The 13,935-nt window shown below is 26.9% G+C and overlaps 1 protein-coding gene across 1 annotated transcript in view; it reads left to right on the plus strand.

Annotated features, from left to right (window-relative positions):
• Positions 1-13,935, plus strand: part of LOC112597778 (cGMP-dependent protein kinase, isozyme 2 forms cD4/T1/T3A/T3B) — a gene marked incomplete in the record, with an annotated part of 125,685 nt that overhangs the window by 27,702 nt on the left and 84,048 nt on the right. Inside the window, 1 exon segment of the mRNA XM_025343988.1 lies at positions 13,288-13,516. Within this exon segment, the coding sequence (XP_025199773.1) occupies positions 13,288-13,516 (229 nt within the window).

The raw sequence follows: 13,935 nt of genomic DNA on the forward strand, positions 1-13,935 counted from the left end.
CAAGTGGTATCGTATTAGACGTATGTATGTACGTGAGTGTTTTATCTTTTTTAATTTTCAGTACAACCAATGCAGATGAAATGTACATAGACGATTTAGTAAAATTCATCATAATGCTGATAAAAAGCTTCATCATTTAAAATATTTAACTTTGAAATCCCATTCAAGCAGTGTCTGCGAAAATGAAAGCTATAAAAACATTCTTAATCTAGGCGAAGGTCATTTTTTGTTTAAAATGATTGTGTTCGTAATAAAGTGAATAAAAACGATAATTATTTGGTTTAAAATACTCGTAATATATTTATTGGAGAAAATCTAAATTGAAACAATATTTTAATTTTTAGGTATAAAATGTATAGTTATAATAGAATTCTCAACCATCTGTTATACAACAACAAACTCACTCAATTATTTATTTACTTTTTATACATATATATAATATTTATATGTATATGTATATATATATTTGTGTGTATGTGTATATATACATATATTAATACCATACTGTCGAAGACTTGCAGTTAGTCTACGTAATTTTTCTATTTTATGCTAATAATGAAACTAATACATTTAAAAAAGAATGGTCGAAAATATCATGATTATGGTAAAACTAATATAAAACATACTGCAATAAACACCAGAAAAAATCTATAATCTTCAATAAATTATGATCAGAATTATATAAAAAAAAATAATATTCATATTATCAAACATTTTAATTAGGTCAAACACGTCATTGAAAGGTAAAAAAAATTAAACATTATCTACAAAACAATGTAATTATAGTTTATACGATTTCAATTTTCTAATGACTAGAATATGGTATAAATAATTATGAATAAACCTGCATCATTCAACAAGTTACGTAAAATAAAATAAACAGCAAAAATATGATGAGTACCTACAAGCTACATAATAATAGTTTCAATAAATTATTCAACCAGTATATAGTCTTGACTTAAAAAAAAAAGATAACATAATTTATTAATTGATATATCTATAGTTATTGTTCTATACTATTATAAATATGTTAGTAGATAAGTTATATGCATTAAAAATAATCCTATTAGTTAAATTAGATCAAAACTTATACTTCATAATTCAAAATTTATATGAAAAATAATTTAATAATTTATTCCTTACACTAATCCCACAATACTGGTACTTTTGGTGTACTTACCAATGTTACAGGTCATTGGTGGAATTTAATAAATATATTGGCTGAACGTCGGTAATATTTTATATTTCCCACACAACCAGTATTTTCAGCTATCCTTAAAGACTATAATAGTACTTGATAAATAATTGGGCTGGTCATAAGTTATACTTCAAAAATAACTATTATATATAGCCAATATGGCAATATTGAATATACTTGGGCTCAATGAGTTTTCCTTAATTTTTAATCAGTTCAAAATTAGCAGTGATGAATGAAGACGAAATATATGTATACACTATATATACATACCTACATTATTTTTAGTGAAATTATCATAGAACATTTTGATTTGAAAATACATGTGCACTTTTGCTAAATACATATAATCACTTCAGATTTTATTAAAAATGTTGAATTTATAATAAATAATCATAAGTATTACCTTGTACGTATAATATAATAATTATATGTATAAATAAAGTATATATTATATTATATATCAGTGATTTTCAAACTATAAGTGTCGCGAGTTCACAAAATTACATAATAACCAAAAATAAAGGTCTTTAAAATGTTCATTGTATAAGAAAATATTAAATAATTAATAATATGAATAAATTTAACTTGATTTAGTGTTTTAATGCAAAAAAGAAAGGTCGCAAAAAACTATTGGCGTATTTTGACATATTTGTGAAAAGCACAATATCTATGTCATATATTTATAGAAATCTTACAGAAAACTATTGTTATTTATTAATGATTTTACTAAAACTGAAATATGTTCATAAACAAACTTCAGTTTTTTCAATCATTTTTCTTAATTTTCTGATTATTTTCAATGTGATTAATTAATTAATAATTAATCTATTAGCCACATATAAAATCATGTAGGAGCTAATACTATATGGTGCATATTATAATTACTATTATCGTTATTTGTGATCCATTTACTGATGAACGGCAGCTAACGCATGGATATGGTCAACATAAATAATTTATGTTGTACTAACTCAACCTGACCTGCAGAACATGGGCTACAGTTAGAATAGGTTAGGTTACATTGCCCAAGTTAACTAGCTTCAGGCATATCACATATATCTAAGGTTATAAATAGCACTTATATATTTTTATACTATATTTTGCATTAAATATTTGATAATAAACATTCCAATTTTAACAATAATTTTAATATCTTGTATTATATCTAAAATCATTACAAACTACGATACTACGATTGAATGGTTACACATTTGTATTGGTTATTCCATTGTCTTTCAATAAGATATTTAAATTAGGAATGGACTGATACTATAAAACCAATGACTCTGAGTACTCGATATCAGCGGTATAGGTTTTTATTTTGTTGTGTAATCGATATTTGATCCGATGCCGTAAAAAAAAAAAAACAAAATCAACTAACATAATATTTTATTATTATTATTTAAATTATATTATGTATTATTTTAATTGTATTTATCTTGAAAGATTTATTTCAAACATTTCTATACTGTTTAAATGTTTAATGAATCATTTGTTAATTATTTAAGGTGAATATAGTTATTTATTATTATTAGTTTACATTGGAATACATTGGAGTATTGGGTATGTCCGTGAAAAGAGTTATCACTTATCATCATCACCTTTCTAATTAAAATCTACCAATTTTTAAAATTAGGATCATGTTGTGCTTGGTAATTAAAAATATAAAACTAAACAATTATAAGTAAAATTGTTAAATAAGTTCGAACATTATTGCAATTGTAATGATTAATAATACTAACGCAACGAACAAACCTGTAGACTTTTATTATGGAGAATATATAATTTGTAGATACTTTACGTAGTCTTTCTTAACGTCGAAATCGTAAATTTATTCGCTGATATTTTATATTTCTGTAATTTGTAAACTGTATAAATACTAAGTACTTAAAATACTTGTAATTAAGATATTTTTACTTACACATACTCTCAAATGTATTTATTCTTTGTGTTCGTACGATTTTTTCAAACCAATTTAATAATATAATATAATAATATAGAAAATAATGACGAATTACGACAATCGACTATCATATTATTAATAATTGTTATGGTTGTTAAACATTGACGCGGACACACGTGTTTCCAATTACCTTCGTATTACCTTCGTTACTTAATATTAGTTAGCAATAACTCGTACCTAATGTAAATTTTAATTTTTTTTTAATATACACGTGTTTTTGACTTTCATACCTACACGAAGTTCGTGGGTGGAGGGAGTAAAATATTTACACACGATTACGACTTTGCATCGAAATGACGTTTTCAAGTGTAGGTGTTTTACTGACTAATACGAAAACGATAGTTAAACCCATAAGACCGTAACCGACGTGTACGTTTTTAAGCGGTTAACTCAGATACTCAATAGAATCATGTTTTCGCTTATTAATTCGTATGTTCGAGTAAAAACAAATCTAAAAATATATAAAAACTGAAAAAAGAAACAAGTGATTGAACGATCTGCGCGAATCGTCGATGTTTAAATAATAATTTATTGACTATATAGATAATCACGTTAATAAATACAATACAATGGCCAAACTCATAGTTGATGAGACGAGAAGTAAGGATATTATTCTTTTATTGATGAAGTTGGATTACTAATTAAAAAGAAAATTAAATATTTTTACATAGTATTTCTTATTTCCTAATGAATAATTTTAAAATATAGTTAGAAAAACGTCGTTTAAAAAGTAAGCATAATAAAAAAAAAAAAAAAAAATGTCTTTTAAGAGTAAAAAATATTTAACATGAGATTATTACAATTGATAGTTTGAATTGAAACTTTATACAACAGTTTTAATCTTACTAGGGAAAAACATCAGCTTGATTTAATGTTTAAATAATAGGAATAGGTATCAGAGTTATTTTTTTTTTCGAATAATAAATTAAAATAAAATATAATAATAATAGTATAGTCGGTGTCGTGGTCGGTGCGCGCGCTCTCTGTTGGCACAGTCGTTCCGAACGCGATCAAAGTCTCGCAGACGCGGACGAGCCGACAGCCGCCGAACCGCATCGCCGTCCACTGCGGCGCTACACGGCACTGCGCAGTGCCCAACAGTCGGACCGGTACCGCATGTAGTGGTTGTCGTCGTCGCGCGTTCAACTGTTGCCGCAGTCGCTGTTTACACCGTGGCACACGTGTTGTTGTGACTGATAGTACCATTAGTTGTATAATCGTTTTTAATAATTTTTTTCTTATATGAAACTCAGACACAACCGTCATTCGCAGTCGTCTCCGACAGTAAGCGAACGGTCTGGCGAGTGGGTAGGTTTTCGTCTCGTCATCGCGGCGATCATACCGCAACCGTAGGTCGTCCGGCCGACGTCGTCGTCGTCGTCGCCGTCTTACCGCAAACACGGTCACGCTCGCGAGGCATGCTCGTCAGCGAACTACGGTGGCTGCCTTTATGAGACTGTGTTTCGGCCAGTGGTGTATCCCGTGGCCCGGCCGAAGTAGATCGACCACGATTACTGGCGTGCCGACGACCGGCGCCGACGCTGCCGCACCGCCTCCGCCGGAAGACTACGACTACGACAACGACAGTGTATCGTCAGCAGTTGAAGGTGTGTCCGGGGCCGAAAAATGGGTTACCAACATTATGCAGCCGTCCGATGACGCGTCGTCGTCCGCAGGTAAACTCGACGCGAGATCGTGCTCGTTAATAATGTTGATAACACTGTTATAATATACGTTCACGTTTCACGTAATATGATATTAAATGTAATGATATTACTTATTCGTATTGTTACCACCGTCGCGGTAACCATAAGAATCGGAATAAAGAAGCGACCGGGTAAAACGCGGATGGGTAATAACATAATAACGTCGGGATAAAGGGCGTTCGTCGCCGCCGGCCTACACCGACCGAATCCGTTGCACAAGGTAACTCGGCTGCCCGGAACAATCGCACGGGTTCGCGCGCACGAGAATATTAGTGTACGTGTGTCAGTACGTCGTCGTTCAGATTTTTTATTTCCCTTTACATAATAACATTGACTGTAAAAATAATATATTATGTATTTAATATGTACTATTTATAAGTCTACGTGTGTTTGTGTGAGCGTTGTGCGCGCTATCAGCCGTCGCAGCGATAACAAAACGCACATATTTCGCGCGCCGTGTAACGGAGTCGGTGGCTGGCGCACACGTCGGTGTTTCGCGGCGCAGTGATCGTGTTCATGCGCCGCCGATCCAGTGTCATAATAATAAAAATATAAAAACACGATATTTTCGTTCTTGACGGCGCGGTGCAGCAGCGGCACTATGGCACTCCTCCTCCCCCCGCGCTCGTCGGATACAGTACCCCTCTACCACGTCATGGTCGACACCACCACCAGCCGTGAAAAAACACCTAAGTATAATAATCTCGTCGTACACTCTTGCGTATATCAGCACTCGCGTAGCCCGTAGGTACCCACATAATATTAATGTTATGATATCATCATGGTGGTTGTTATTGTTATACCATGTATTCGTCGGCGATTATGGAAATGATGGGCAAACGGACAATGGGTAATTTATGGTCGGTGTAGTCACTTTCTGGTGGACGATGGTGCCGCATTAATTGGCGGATTTCCTGAATAATAATGTCCGTGCCATGAGCTGATTATTGGCTATTAAAATCATATTATTGTATGTAGATCTTATATTATTTTGTATACGTACGTACACGTACCAATATTATACAGAGTGATTCGCCGGACGTGTCCGCCCCTGTTTTGTAATTTGATGATGATCTTCTTCACATTCTGATTTTCGAAATTTTTATGTACACCCGACGACCGCATTTTCAAATTCATATTGTTTGTATTTCTTAGGGAGAGTCCTTGTGACAATACACATTTCTGTAATTCAAGTGAGAATCATTTTTTTACTGAAAATTATTTATCAAATAATTTTTTTTAAATATTGATGTACCCAATTTAGAACTTACACTCGAAAATTATTCGTTTGAATTTTGATTTTCATACGTCAAAATTTTTGAGAAATTGTTCGTAAGATAATTTTCAGTAAAAAAGGTGATTCTCATTTGAAAAATGATAGATTTTATTTCCTCAGGATATTAAATATTAACAAAAATTTGAAAATATGGTCTTTTAATATAATTGAAAATTCCAGAAATCAGATTTTAAATAAATCCATTATTGAAGAAAAAAAAAGGGTAAGCATGTTTATGATTTTATGAATCACTCTGTATTATGTATACCTACTGCGCACTACATATTAAATCATTGTTAAGTGTTCAGTCTTCAGTATGATAGTATACGTTCTGTAATTGTATGGTACTAATACTTACTACATTTAAGAGTTAACAAATAATTTAAATATGAACATAAAAATACGTGGGAGGGGGAAGCAAAAAGAATTATACCTTTCACAATAGATACTTATTGTATATTTGGATTTTTTTTTACAAAGTTAAAAGCGGCTAAAGTTTAAGTATTACTAGTTCCCTCCTTCACCATTATCATCAAATTCGCACGCCACTAAACCCTAATGTATACTATAGTCAGTATCCAATACTTGTAGGAATTTTAAAGGTTTAACAAGAAAAAAGTGTCATAAAATTAGTTGATCTGTAAGGAAATAAAATTCAACAAAAAATTTTTTTTATTTGAAATGTGAGTATCAAAAGATAGCTATCCTTGCTATAGTATATCAATTTCGATTTTTATTTATCTATTAACTATTTATTATTTTAATATAAATCGATTTTTATTTAGTACTGTTTATGAAATTGAAAAATTACCATTTTATTATGAATGAATTATGTATTACATGCATTTTTGATTTTATATTCTAAAAAAGATACAGCATTGGCAAATACCTAATACAATATAGTAATGGGTAATTTTAGTAAAGTTTTCTTAATAAAATATAATATGATTATTTGTAAAGTTTAAAAACAAGATAGTTTAGTGCTTATAATGGAAAATCTAAACAACGATCAAACAATTATCTAAAAAATATTAATTTCATGTAAAGCATTTGTACTTCATAATAGTTCTTTAAGCTTCACTCACTTATTTATTCTCGGCTAACTAAAGAAACTTAAGAAAATATATGTGTATAAATTTAAATAAATTTCATATTTTAACAGTTTACGTTGTTAGTTACGAAAGAAATGTTAATTTTTAATCTAGTGCCAACCTATTTTTTTCTGGCCAATTTTGCGTTACAATAGTTATGTTATCCCTAGCAAGTAGCAACAGATTTCGTGTCGTCAATATCCCGTTACAGTAGTTAAATTACCCTTAGAACTACTTAAAAATGTTTTTCATTTATAATAATGTAAAAATAAAAGGTTAGTCAAGCCCGGATTAATGGGAGGTTAAGAGGGTACGGTCCTGGGGCCCACTTATTTTGGTAGCCTATCTTTATCTCCAATATAAATATATATTTTTAATGCTTTTAAAAAAGTTTAAAAAAAATAAAAATATTTTAGTGGGTACAGTAGATAGTTAATAATTATAAAATAAAAATGTTCTTAATTTTATATTACGAAAAATTACTAAATGATAATAAATATTAAATTGCTATTTTAATAATTGTTAGCGTATAAATGATAATTAATATTAGATATTCTTGATCTATTCGTATGAGGTGCCCATATATAATGAAAATAATTGTTCGGCCAAAAGAACATTTTCAAAATGACCAAGAATAAAAAATAAATATAGAACAAGCCAGACTAACTAAGAAAAATTTAACACGATTAATGATATTTTGGAATTGATCGATTTCAATGAAACTATTCAACAATTTGCAAAAAAAAAAATCCAAAGAAAAAATTTTAATTATTATTTTTAACAAATACAGTGTTTATATATATACATATACATACTTACATACATACATATATATATTACATAACTATTAATATATATATATACCTACCTAGCCTTATATATATATTTATTGTGCTGACAAAATTAAACAATAATACATATTTAGTTTTTAAAATGTAGATAGTAATACAATTTTTTAGTTGAAAGGGGACTCAATAAATTTTTGGTGTCCTAGGACCTAATCGATCCTTAATTTGGGCTTGAAATTAGTTTACAAACAGTTTTCATTAAAAAAAAAAAAAAAAAAAAAAAAAAAAAAAAAAAAAAAAAAAAAAAATAGAGTGATAGTGAAATAAATTATATTATCAACATAAATAACATTCTTACATACTTTTAATCTTATCGAAGAGCGTTTTGTTATAATAATATATTAAAGATTAATTTAGAGGGCGATATTATTATGGTGTTCATAAGCAACATATTAGTATCAGTCAGTATCTGAGTGTTAGTGACCATTTGATATTGAGTTGTTAAAATAATTTATATTTTGGGATTTTAGCATTTCTTAGTTTTTTTTTTATTACCATTTATGGTTACAGAAATGAGTTCTCAATAAATTAGTTAATAACAAAAACTTGACGAAAACTGAGTATATAATATATAAATCATATCTACTTATTTAAAAATTAATTAAAAAAATATATGACAGTTCATAAACTTAACGTAAGTAAAAAAATAAGTAAAAAAAAAAAATTAAAACTTTATTTTTGTTTCAATAATAATTATTCAGAAATAATTATGTAAATATGTTCTTTAGAAAAATTATTAGTTTATTGTCATAAATTATTTATTTTTTAATATCAAGATTGACTACTCAGTATAATATGTACCTATGTTTTTTACTTAATTATGTATTACCTATATTGTATTCATTTTTTATTTTTTAAGATACAGGGAATAAAATACTATACAAATTAATAAAATATATCCTGTTTTCAATAACTAAGTTATAGTTAAACAATTTTTTTAATTTTCTACTTAAATCCGAACAAATCTAGTGAATATATTTGCCTACGGATCATGTCTTTCGATTTTAATAGATATATTATTATGATTCTAAACGTTGGTGTTGGATTTTGCCTACGAAACTTTAACTGAAGAACCAAAACTTGTTTAATAATGTGCAGTATTAATACTATTTCTATAAATATATTCCGTCATTTTAATTCATCGTTTTTGGATGATTATCAACGAAGAAAGAGATGTATTTGTTTGTTGGTTAACATAGTCACGTTTTAAAATTAGTTTTACATAAATTCTGTAGCTGTTACAAAAACCGGTGTCTATGTTATAAACTAAACTGGTTTCTGCTGGACAACCGTTTACTATCGCTTTCTTTCACGTTTTTATGTGTTTTAATATTCCTCATTATCCCTTCAAATCTTACATACTTGTGATTTTAAATAAATTATTTTCGGGTTTCATTTTAAATTTTTTAAATTTGTTAGAGGTTTACAAATGTTTTGGTGAAATTTTCATTTTTAATAATGTGTTTTATTTCATTTTTATGAGTTAATTATCTGATGAGTCAGTAATAATTTTTATGTGTATAGAAACGACTAATAAATGCATTGTATTAATTTTATAACTAACCATATGAAAGACATAATATAGATCTTTATTTAATATTACCTTAACTAGCTTAATCTTAAGTTAGTAATTACTCGTAAAAGATAGTGTAAAAAACATTGTTTATTGTAGATGCTGTATATATTATTTAGATAATGGGCTATTTTTATTATTTAATAACAAACAAAAAATATTTAGTTGTTATGAATTTATGATGCACTTGTAATGCACAAATTATATTTTAATATTTTATATGTACAAGTTACGTTAAACATATCGAATATATTTTGTGGTCAAGGTTAAAACCGTTTTATTAGTTATGCCATCAGTTATTTAGTACTCTTGAACATTTGATCTCCCTGTTAAATTTTCAAATAGGGTCTTTTGCCTTAAAATTGTTATGTTATTTTTAACGTTTACGTAGTTTCTATACTGATATTAAATTTATCCTCTTGCTGTTTCTTTTTATTTTACATTTTTCTTATAAAATTATAAACCTGTACACTGTACAGCATATTATAATATTTAGCTATACGTGGTAGTCGTGATCGTGGTGTATAATATCTTGAGTATACAATATTATTGACGAGTTGACAATATAAAAATAATATACGGCTATCTTAATAACTTTTATTTTTATATTAATTTAATGAGTATTCAAGAGTTGAATTTATTTAAGTATTACTTAATATTATTTTTTTTCATATTATACATGTTGGGATAAACTTGGAGTTAAATTTGCACTTATAAATGAATAAATTGTTGTTTTATATTTATTTTTATATGAACTGCTTTTCTAGTTTTGTGAAGTTAGTCTTCTAAATTTTTTCCAATATCTGCCTATGCTTTTAAAGTAATTATTTAGTCTTTTTTGATACTATCATTACTATCAATTTACTTATAATTCATTACCTACTACACATCTATATACTTTAATCAAATATCAATAATATTTTTTTTTAAAAGAGTGAATATAATTAAATAATATTATGTAACTAATTTATAAATTGCACTTTAAAATTACATTATATACGAATAATTTAGATAGTGCCAACTAATAATATACAATATTATATTAAATAAATTACTAATCATTAGTTCGATCTGATCATTGTTTATAATAATTTCAGTGTACAGTATATCATTATAATATCAAATATGTATAATCTATTCAGATCCTAAAATTGTTTCTGAAAAGATGTAACTGAACTGTCAAGATCAACATTTGATGGGAAATTAAAAATTTAGTATATTTGTTTGTTTCTGGAAAATTTTCAACAATAGTTTTAAAATTTTTTTACGATTCATATTTTCTGAAATTTTATATAAAAACGTTTAAGCCCTGATAAAAATTTAAAATACAATTATTTTTATTTGGTAGTATTACTCAATCTATCTTAAGCAATACTGAAAAATAAATTTTAGTTTGTTTGTTATTTAATCCAAATATAAATATCCTCATATTTATTTATAAATTAAAGTTAATAAACAATTCTTGCTAGGTATCGAACTCAAAAGTAGGTTCGTGTTGTTTTGGTGAGGACTGATGAGTCATACCAAAAATGATTTATTACTATGTATCAGGTCGAATGACTTATTGTGTATAACATACAATATAATCAAGAGAAAATTTTAATCTTATCATATTTAAACTAAAATTAAACATAAGTAACGTTTAAAATAATTTTATCTCATAGTTGAGCTATTGATTGAAGGTTTTACAATTTATTTGTTTTACATCTTATTACTTTAATTGCTTAAAACTTATTTATGTGTTCAGCAATACAAATATTGTTTAATAGCATTATATTTTATCATGTTCACTTATTTTTAAATTATTTGCGTTTGTATACGATTTTCTTGTTTTGTATAAATTACGCTACACGTAGGTGTAAAAACTAAAAATATCTTTTTTTTTATGTTTTCTTTAAATAATTTATAATATGTTATATAATAAAACATTGTATAACAATTTATTTATGTACCTATAGTTCTTCTACATAAGAGGGATATTTCGATTAATTTTAACTTGATAACTATTTTAAAATTAAAATTAAAATACATCATAAGAAGTATTATAAATTATAATATTTTGTATTAGAAATGTTTGAATATTATTATTTTATTATTTTAATTTTATGATTTATGAATTCTTTGATGTTGTTACTAGTGTTCCTTAATTATGTATATTATCTACATTTAACTGCCCAATTACAATTATTAATAAAATGTAGGTTTACCTTGAAAATTAAGAAATATTAAAACGTTTTCAGAACTTAATTACATACACACTATTATATTGAAACTTTTTTGAATGTTAATTCGTCATTTAATAATGAATGTTTAACAAATATCCTATACTAACTACTTACGTTTTTTAATATTTTATGAAATAGTCATTCAACAATTGTTTTTGAATTAATCTGATTACAATATTTTGTGAAAGTTATAATATTATTTATAAAACTTTTGTATATTAAAATTTGAAATTTAATTTTATATCTTGATAATCCCATTTCTTAATATTTTTTATATTTTATAATAAATCAGACAGACTAAACAAAAAAAAAATGTTCTTACTCAATTTCAAAAATACAGTTATTAAAATGTTATTAATATTTAGTATTACAATTTATAATGTTTAACCTTATTTAGTATTATTAATTTATTTTTTTGGCGCTATTTAAAGTTAATTAAAAAATGTAATCCCAATTAAGTCTAAAGAAAATTTCCTTCATCGAGTTAAAAATAAATATTTAAATTTACTTATTTTATGATCCTACAGTTCCTACACCCACATGTATTGTTCATCTTCGTTTTGGAACATACAACATAGCAAATTTGCTTCCATTAGATATAGTGTTATTAACTTTAATATTAGACCGAATTGACTTATTGTTTAATCTAAAGGTAAAATTGGTAAGAAATTCTAATTAAGAATATTATCTGTTATCTCTCTTCAGAATTTTATGATGCTAGAATTTTTAAGCAAGTTATGAGTATTTTTATATTTAAGTATTATAAAAATAAAATATTGTAAAAAACACATAAGAGATAATAGATAATATTCTTACCTTTAGTATAGTAGTCCATTTCGCTCTATTATTAATGTTAATTACATAAAATCGTTTATACTAAAAATAAATTTGTTATGATATACATTTGTTAGACGGAGATTTAAGTGTAGCATTTTCTTAAATAATTTTTGATTTCCGTATAGCTTATTTTTTTGCTGTTGAGTTACATAACTAGAAATCACCTACATGTTTATCTCTTTATAAAGAATGGACTTAGACATGCTTGACATAATAATATAATGATGGAACTATATAGACATTACGGATATAACTGATGAAAAACTGGTAAAACAAATTGGCATATAATAATTTTCCTTTGTTATAAGTAGTTATAACTTATAAACAATGAATCTCAAATAATAATTAATTGATCTAATAGCGCATCGATTAAAGCTTCCCTTAAAGTATCAACAGGGATTTACATTTTCATTATTTATTTATTTTAATTAAAATTTTCGTTATAATTATTAACTTATACTTATTGGAAAAATGAAATTCTATTTGTGTATACGTAAATCAATAAGTATTATAAACTACCTATACATTATATTTAATAATAACAATTTGTTTTTATTGATTTTTATACAGACATGGCAGCTTCAGTAGACGCTCAAGATTTGAAAACCTTATTAGAAGCAAAGGATACTTTGATTCGGAACCTAGAAACGTTACTGCAGGCCAGGAACAATGAAATTCAAGAGCTCCGGTCCCATTTAGACATGTTTCAGAGTGTGTTTCCGTTTAGCAATCCAGTGTCACCAACTAGTACGCTACATCATCCTCACCACGTGGTGGCTGCTCCTGTACATCAACAACAGTAGACGCTCAAGATTTGAAAACCTTATTAGAAGCAAAGGATACTTTGATTCGGAACCTAGAAACGTTACTGCAGATTGTTGTACTTCGTTCAGTGCATTATTGCTCATAAAAATATATATACAGGTTTATTTTTAGTTTATTTTTATGAATACTGGTGAAGATGCTATATTAAATTTTATTGCCTTATATCCCGAAAACACACTCGCAACTTAAGAGGTGTTTAAATGCTAATCTTAATATATTTAAACGTCGATTTCTAATTAACTAAACAAAAATTAAATATTACTGTTTTGAAATATTATAACTCAAGTATTTTCAAGCCATGTAAAATCTACTTTACACTTTCTTGTAAAAATAATATTTAGATTGTGCTTCTCTCAAATTAATATAAAAATGTGAGTGGTGAGTACCGTTTGC

The sequence above is a fragment of the Melanaphis sacchari genome, unplaced genomic scaffold (genome assembly GCF_002803265.2).
Source record: "Melanaphis sacchari strain LSU unplaced genomic scaffold, SCAv2.0 Contig43_pilon_pilon, whole genome shotgun sequence".
NCBI classification, from domain to species: domain Eukaryota; kingdom Metazoa; phylum Arthropoda; class Insecta; order Hemiptera; family Aphididae; genus Melanaphis; species Melanaphis sacchari.